Raw genomic sequence first — 9,254 nt, 5'->3', positions numbered from 1 at the left:
TATATATATATATATATATATATATATATATATATATTAATTGGCGTCTTCCAATTTGTGGATGTATTCAGTGAAACAACAACAGGAATTATTATTATATGAGGGTCAACTTTATACTACACAGGGTGAAGCAGAGAAAGAAATGGATAATAATGATAACAATAACAATAACAACAACAATAATAATAATAATAATAATAATAATAATAATAATAATAATAATAATAATAAAACATATACAGTTCCAAGTTATGTGGAGAAAATGTGGAAACAATGAAAGATGACTGAAAATTGTATATTGTACACACTTGTACATAGCATAGTGTGCCTGAGTGTGTTGGTATGTGTGTGTGTATGCGTGCGTGTGTATACACACACATCTTTTACCTTTTGCTTGTTTTAGTCATTGGACCATAGCCATGCTGGAGCACCACATTCAACAGTTTACTCAAACAAATTGACTGGTACTGTTCCATCGATTGCTTTTGGCAAATCACTAAGTTTCAAGGACACAACTAAACAAAATGCAAGCATACATATATATATGCATAAATACGCACACATATATTTGCATACATTTATATATATATATATACATACATACACACTCACATATATACATATATATATAAAAATATATATGTATATCCTTAAATATATATACACATACACACACATATATAAACCGACATATGTATATATACATATATATGCATACATATACATGTATAAATGCATGCATGCATACACACACACACACACACACACACATGTAGATTTTTAAGTGTGGTGACCAGGAGCACTGACTATTAACTCTCTAAATTTCATATTGAGATAAATATGATAAAGTTTTTGTGTAGAATTTATGGGGAACAGTTAAATCATAGAACAGCAGGTGATGATAGTAATTCTAAGTGTCCAAACTCTTGTGTTATGTGGGGCTTTGCTCATTACTACCCAGAAATTTCTCTTTCTCGTTAGCACCTGGGGTCTGGGGTGCGCTGTCATTCTCACAATTATTTTGGAATTTGGCATGCAGCTGAATCTTCACTGCATGGATGCGGAAATGAAGTCGAGATTCAAGCATGTAGCCTTTGTAGTTTCTTCTGAAAAGTAAATGTAGACCAGATTAATACACCCATACCTCATGTCCCGAAAGCAGGAGACTCAGAAAAAAAAAATCATTGAATTCTAGTAAAGATATAAAGTAAACTTTAGGCATTGATGGTCGGCTAGTTGAACGGGGTTCTGTGAACTCTTAAAGTCTTCTAATGTTTTCTCATAAATAAATTTCTTAATCCTGTTAAAAACTATAAATGTCTTAATCCTGCAGTCAGGATTAAAAACTATTGCATAGATTTGGGTGAACTTTTCTGACAGGATATAACTGTTAGGGTACATTGTGAATGTGTGTTTTTGTTTTTTTACTTGTCATGTCATTTTCACCAGCCAAAGTAAGTGGAATACTGTTAAGTTGATTAAACACAAGTATTTTGAGATTTACAAGACGTTGATTCCCTAATGACATCGTTAGTAAATAAATATTGATATTTAAATTTTAATAAATAATATCAATGAATTCTGCTATTAACCTTGAAAATTGAAGGAAGTCAAAATCCAAAGACATTTACTTGATAAAATGCAAAAAATAAACACACATGGTACAAACAGGGAGTCTTTTGACAGGAAGTTAAACTTTGTTTCTCACACAGAAGAATGTTTTTGACCCTCAAACAACAACACTATTTGAAATGCAGTTTTGCACAGTTTGTTGGTGATAAAGGAGATTTACAGGTCATTGTTGATGGATTAACACAGGTTAAGATGGGTTAATGTAGGCTTATTAGTTAATGTAATTTTGTAACAAGGTCGCACATTTTGTCAGGATAGAGTGGATTAAATCAACACAAGGTACTGGATTAATTCAATCCACTTTATGATAATGGTGATAGTGATGACAATGATGAAGATGATGATGATATACTCTCCAGGGGGATTTGAACTCAGAATGTAAATGACATAACCAAGCTATTCTGGCAAATTGCAGCCACTGGGGTAAAATTAATGGTATAAAAACTTAATCTATAAATAGACATAATTAGACATCTGGAAGACATCTATAAAACAAATGTTAGATACCAGTTGGACATCTGGAGACTTATGTTAGACACCAGGTAGCTTTCAGACATCTGGTAGACAACAATTAAGAGGAGATGCCAGAGCATATTGCCAATGTAACATAGCCAAGAAGGTAAATAAGAGAGAGAAGACCCAGGGCTGAGTGAGGGAAGACCCAGGGCTGAGTGAGAGAAGACCCAGGGCTGAGTGAGAGAAGACCCAGAGCTGAGTGAGAGAAGGCTACAAGAGTTTAGTCCTTCCCCTTCTCACTGAAGCATCATGATTGGGAAGAGCAAAGAAAGAGGTGTAGCGGGTGGGAGATGTAGGGTGGATGGGATAGTAGAACCAAAAAAAAAAGGATGAGAGAGTGTAAGAGAGGTTTTGGGGAGAATGGTAGATTCAGTATGTAACAATGAAATGCTTTCCTCTCAGACACAGGTAGCAGGTTGAGTAGAGGAGACGAGTGGGTCCAGTGGGGAAGTATGATGGGATAGCATTGGGAGTAGGCAGAGTATACATTACTCCACTGTTTTAAGGATCATTTTAACCAGAATGTGTAGCAGGCAGGGTCTTCCATAGCACCAATCAACATAGTCCTCAATCATGTCACTTAAGGAGTTCAGTCTAGAAGGAGGTGGGGCTCATGACCTTCAAAAAATTGCTTGATTGAGACGGTTGTCATTTCTGTTGAACACAAGTAAACAGTTGCAAGAAAGAACACAGAGATGCTTCAATTACTTCAATCCTGCCCACTCCCTCCCCACCACCCAGTCCAAACCTTTCTATCACTTCACCTATTCTCACAAACTACAATGTCCCTCGAGAGCATGTCCCATCTCTCTCATGCCATTCCCTTCATTTTACTCCCTAATTCATTCAGCTCCCTATCTATACCTGTCCCTCTATACCTTTGATTTCTCAACTGGCACAAAACCACACCCTCCTTAATACTCTCCCATGCACCCATCCATTCAAGGGGCTTATGTCTGGCAAGGCACCTGCTCAGTCTGTAGGTGATGGTGGTACATAAAAGACATTGGTGCCGCAGCCAAGAAAAGAAACACTAGTGCTGGTACCATGTAAAAAGCAGTGGTGTTGGTGCCACATATAAAGTACCCATTACACTCTGTAAAGTGGTTGGCATTAGAGAGGGCCTTCAACTGTAGAAGCCATGTCAGAACAGACAATGAAACCTGTCGAACCGTCCAACCCATGCCAGCATGGAAAATAAATGTTAAATGATGATGATGATGCTGTTGTAGGAAAGAGGAGTGTGTGTAAAGCAGAGGGAACGGAGTTGGAGGATGCAATATGGGTAACAAGTGGAAGAATGAGGGGTTGGATGCTCTGAGGAGCTGTAGTAAGAACAGGGAGGAGGTAGCATGGCTGTAGGCCAGAGAATGTTGATAGATGACTTCCTGGAGTTTGTCTGTGTGTAGGAAATTAGTGATGTACTTACTTGGCTTTTTGTATATAATTCTGGACATCAGTTGGCTTCTGAAGAAGCAGGTACATCAGTGACAGCTCTAGGTGAGCATAAGGGACCAGATAAGTATCAATCTTTATCTTCTTTTCACTGTAACAGATGAAATTATGACGATAGTAAAGAAGACAATGATAATTCAAGTGTTAATGGATGCATATATATATATATATATATATATATATATATATATATATATATATATATATATATATATATAAAATCAATCAAGCCCCACACACACACACACACACACGCACACACTGAACATGTAGTAATCAGTTCACTAATCAGATGTATGTAATTACTGATTTTATGGAAGCAATACACCATACAAGTGGAAAAGTCACATCACAGATTAGATATGAATATTTCTACAAAACTCCTGAAACAGTTCATATACTGTAGTTATATCCTCCTCATCATTTTTAGATTCGATCCACTTTCCGTGCTAGCATGTGTTATATGAATCCTCATAATCCCAAGTCAATTTATATTTGGTGCCACTGCCCTCATAGATAAGGCAGTGGGCCCACGTGTTGCATTTATGACTAGGTTCCTACAGATACATTAATGGGTGTAGTAGATATATTTTAAAGTAGCATCAACACCAGAGAGATTGTAAAGTTCTCAGCAAGACTGACCCAAAGTGGTTTCTCAATTCTAGGGTAGGAGACTGAGTGAAGAAAAAAAAAAAGAAAACAAAGAATAAGAATTAAAATAATAAACACAACCTCTGCAGCCACCACCACTACCCCTCCACACACACACAATGCCACCACCACACAACACTAACAACAGTAATCCCAAAATAATCACTGGTACTTACTATCCAATAACCTCCAGGAAACATTGCTCAGCTTGGAAATATTGTCCTCGGTATTTGAGACAAACTCCCTTCAGCAAAAGAGCTAAACTGTAATCATCATGGTAATTAGGATAAGCATCTGAAAGGCAAAGAAATATTTGTAAATAACAGGTGAAGACTTCACTGACATTTCTCACTGTACTTCACAGCTCTGCCTCACAGCTCTGCTAGGAGATCCCTAAAGGATCTTAACGACTATGTGAGGTCCTGCTACAAAGTCCTAACTTCTATGATGTCCTAATTGCTATGTATTCTATATTTTCTATTTATTGCATCAGCTATTTTCAAGGGAAATTTCCCCCTTCCGGTTTCCAATCAGCAGAAATGCTCTGCAATATAAATAACTGGATTATATTATCCCAACTGACCTGCATGCGTGCGCACACACAAACACACACACACACCACCACCGCCACTTATTATCTGGCTTGGAAACAGGTATAGATTGGTAACATGGGGGGGGGGGCATCTGGCAGTAGAAAATCTGTCTTAATAAACTTCATCCAACCTATGCAAGCTTGGAAAATTGGAGATGAAAGTGATGATGATGATGACAATAAGGCTGTACATTTGGGAGCAAGAAACAATCATTTAAATAGGTCCCGCTTATATGACTGGTATTTACCTTATCAATGCCAGGAGGATGAAAGGCAGTGATTTTACTAAACAGCGTAAGGTATTCACCAGCCACGTAAAAGCACCCATTTATATTCTCAGAGTGGTTGCCATTAGGAAGGGCATCCAGTAGTAGAAACCGTGTCAAATCAGACTGGAGTCTGGTGCAGCCCCTCAGCTTACCAGCCCTGGTCAAACCGTCATGATGGATCAAAGGTCATGATGTTTTTCGGGATTACAAAGGAGGTAATGAAGGCGGTTTTTTTGCGAAAAAAAAGGTAAAAAAGTATGATTATTTCGTGGATATTGAGATTTGTATTAATAAATCACCTTTGATTTTTTTGTTAAAATTCCGGCAACGAGGTTTAACTGTAGATTTCTATGCCCCACCCCATCCCATCATATAGTTCGTGAATTTAGAGGGTTTAGATTTGTGATACTATCCCTTTATTTCCCATTGTAGATGGGTAGAGTTGCTATCTTACTATAATGGGCGGTTATGTCCGTCTGTCTGCTCGTCTCTTTGTCTGTTCGCTCTTCATGGTCAGACAGCTGGACCCAATAGTTTTTTCGGGATTACAAAGATGGTCAACAGGAAAGGTGATAGCATTAAAAAATCAGAAAGTATGATTATTTCGTGGATATAGATTTTTGAATTGATAAACCCCCTTCACATTTTCAATATATCCTTCCCAAATGCTGAGGCAATGTGGCTGATGCCAGTGTTGCATAACTAGCACCTGTGCTGGTGGCATGTAAAAAGTACCTTTTCAGCACTGGGCCTCATGGAGTCAATGACAAATGACCAAAGCTATTGGCAATATACTGTTCTTGAGAAGGAAGATCTATCAAGACAGAGCTTCATCACTTCCTGAACTTCTTCCACTGCTGTCTGTCTCTGGCCAGTCTTGGTCATGTAGATGCCAGGTAACAAGGTGAAATCATCTCACCATCTTGTCTTTGGTTAGCCTCTTCATCTTTTAATTTTCATGTATCCCTTTACATGTAAATAGTAACATAGCAATTTGATCAATAGAGATCAATATAGTAGGTATCATACTGAAATCAGTGCTCGGATCAATATGACTAACTACAAAATATAAAAAGGTATTTCTCCAATAATGGATCGAGTTGAAGAACTGAAAGCAGAACAAAAGACTACATTACCAGGATTCGATGTGATGGTATTGATGGTAGACTCAACCATTTCCATAAACGGGGCCAGCAAATGCTCTTTCTTTCCAATTATTGTAAAGCCATTCCATACATAAAGAAGTTCCTGCAACAAAAAACAGCAATGACTTGGAATGTTTTGAATTGTTGTTATTGTTTGTGTTATTGTTATTGTTGCTATTAGCATGTATTCTTACCACCATTTATTAACATAGACTATCATCACGATATATTGATGTATATTATCATCATCAAGTATTAGCATATATTAACATATATTATCATACATTATCAATCTCTTACAACATCTACTTGTCTCATCTGTGAAGTATTACTCGTCACCCTCTTCAAACCTGCAATTACATTTCTGTGAAGTTTCCCCTTTATCAGCCCCCAATAAACCTTGCCACACTCACACCCCTAATCATGTTTTACTCACAAACACTTTCACTCCTCAGTACAGCTTTATTCATTAACAGTCAATCTTCACTTACAGTCATTCATTAAAAGTGTAGATCAAAATACCTTGTGGTGTTTGTTTTCAATTAAAATCACTCCTAAAAAGAAATTTACCTTTTGTCCTTTTGGAGTTGATAAATAAAGTACCAGTGTGGTGAGGTGCAGCTGGGGTTTATCAGTGGCATTTGGGTCCAGTTGTTTGCATTCTGATTTCAAACTCCACCATGGCCTATTTGGGTAATAGACATAACTTATCCCCCAATTTAAACCCACCACCACCACCACCACCACCACAATTCCTAGGAGCTAGGCTGACTTTAGTGGAGTTCATTCTGTTGAGGTCGGGTCTCTAGTTTAAAGTTATCTCCCCCCCTCCACCCACCAGTCACTGAGATCCTGCAAACAGTCATGGGTCCTACCTTCCCTCTTTGAGTGGTAAACAAAGAAAATAAGCATTCCAGTTATCAATTCATTGGGTAACTAAATCCCTCTTTTTGCCAGTGTAATCTTGTTATTCCTTTACTCTTGTTGCTCTTGTAATCTTACTGCCCCAGTATAATGTTGTCCCCATTATACTGTTGCCCCTGTAGTCGTGTTACCCTAGTAATCTTGTCCTTTTCTTAAAACACTATCCATAACTATTTCCCATAAAACCCTTTAGTCTACTATCCTCACGGACGTGCATTCTTATAGCCAAAATTCCATAATTAGCACAAACGACCAGTTCTAACGATTTAATAAATAAAAAAAAAACCCTTTATGTCACACACAAATCTTCAGTAAAGCTTGAGGTTGTTCTTGTCTCTGGGAGCTAATTCCTTCAGCCAAATATTAATGTACAGAAAGCAATAAAAGCAGCTGTTAAACCAATTAATCTATTAATTAAACGAACATGACACAAATGCTAATCTTACGGTTTCCATAATCACATTACTAATGAAACAACAGCTGTTAATCCTATTGTCTAATTAAGCTAATTAATAATGACACATGCAATTAAGACATCTCTACCACTTACCAATCCAGGCAACGTCAACTTGCCGCCTTGACTAAAGAATCTGTTGGCTTTACAAACAGCAAACTTTTCAATGGGGAGGGACTTGCCAGCAATCCTCTGCTTCAGTTTAGGGACCTCCCTGCAAAGTAACAATCACACATATATATGAGTGGTTGGCGTTAGGAAGGGCATCTAGCTGTAGAAACTCTGCCAAATCAGACTGGAGCCTGGTGTTGCCATCCGGTTTCACCAGTCCTCAGTCAAATTGTCCAACCCATGCTAGCATGGAAAGCGGACGTTAAACGATGATGAGGATGATGATGATATATATACACATATATATATATATATATATATATATATATATATATATATATAGTGTATGATTAATTCATGGAATGAAGTTCTACAAATCCAATTATATTTGTCAAAAATGGAGGAGATAAGATGTTAAAAAGTTGTAAGGAGTTTATTAATGCATACAATCATTTTAGACATAGATATAAGTTCATTTTAGAATTTGTAAATGTCAAAGAACTCATCAGGGCAGAGAAAAAAAACAATAATAGGAACTTTAAAAAAAAGAGCAGAGAAGTTGGATCTCTGAGTTTCATGTTTATCTGTTCCTGTCTATGTGTGATAGTGATGGGGGTCGTGTGAATTATTAAACCACAACTAATGGATGAATGGTTAGGGGATGATATAAATATAGGGATATCAATAACTTTCTCACTCTATAGATTAGTTAAGATATGCTAATTAAATCTCTCTATATATAGCATAGGGTGAGTTAGTTAGAGAAATGTCCAATGTGAAAACGTTACCTAATTAAGTTAAATCTAACGGTTGAAAACAATACTTAGTATTTTTTAAAAATCAGAAACAGATGAAGAAAGTTTGGCATAAAAAAAATTACGTTTGTAAATCTGATACTAGAAAGTTAATGTAGTCATTTATGAATAAATAGAGGGGGATGAGGAGATATTAAAAAAGAATGAAGTGGATGTGTATTAAGGACTCTTGTTTACTCAAGATCCGTATTAAGGTAAGATGGAAGCATTATAAAGGAGAAAATGGGGGAAAGTGGTAAGTACGACGCTTGAGGTTGTATTGTACTAACGAAGTCTACTGTTAAGAAGAGAAATGAAAGAACATTTTAGAAAGAGAAATATAGAAGCAATAAGGTAGTAAATTAGAGGGGGGGGGTGAAAAGGAAAGGAAATTACAGTAGTGTAGGGGAGATAAATAAGGAAATATAATAATCCAGTATGGGACGTAGTGGGAGAGGGGAATGGTAAAAGTAAAAGAGAGATTAATGATAAAGGCATTGAATGTGTTGGGTAATGTTATTCAAAAGGAATATTTTCTATATATATATAAAAAGTCATGTCAAAAGTATTATTCTTGCTAAGTATTAGGTGAGAACGATAGGGTTTGGCTATATATGATCGTAATGAATAAAATTACACGTTATATAAGTTCAGTGCATGTATATTATATATATATATATATATATAAATATATATATATATATATATATA

The 9,254-nt window shown here is 36.5% G+C and overlaps 1 protein-coding gene across 2 annotated transcripts in view; it reads right to left on the bottom strand.

Moving 5' to 3' along the window:
- Nucleotides 1-87: 87 nt before the first annotated feature.
- LOC106872246 (tetratricopeptide repeat protein 39A) overlaps nucleotides 88-9,254 on the bottom strand; it is a 56,288-nt gene continuing 47,121 nt past the window's right edge. For both annotated transcript variants that reach the window (XM_014919164.2, XM_014919162.2), the window contains 5 exons: nucleotides 7,735-7,852; nucleotides 6,252-6,363; nucleotides 4,431-4,548; nucleotides 3,578-3,694; nucleotides 88-1,106 (listed from right to left, as the gene is read on the bottom strand). In XM_014919164.2, the coding sequence (XP_014774650.1) occupies nucleotides 932-1,106; nucleotides 3,578-3,694; nucleotides 4,431-4,548; nucleotides 6,252-6,363; nucleotides 7,735-7,852 (640 nt within the window). In that variant the 3' untranslated portion in view covers nucleotides 88-931. The remainder of the gene's footprint in view (nucleotides 1,107-3,577; nucleotides 3,695-4,430; nucleotides 4,549-6,251; nucleotides 6,364-7,734; nucleotides 7,853-9,254) is intronic.

This window comes from Octopus bimaculoides, chromosome 7, assembly GCF_001194135.2.
Source record: "Octopus bimaculoides isolate UCB-OBI-ISO-001 chromosome 7, ASM119413v2, whole genome shotgun sequence".
Classification (NCBI taxonomy): domain Eukaryota; kingdom Metazoa; phylum Mollusca; class Cephalopoda; order Octopoda; family Octopodidae; genus Octopus; species Octopus bimaculoides.
Note: the sequence above shows the minus strand (reverse complement) of the source record. Positions and strands in the feature narration are given on the sequence as shown.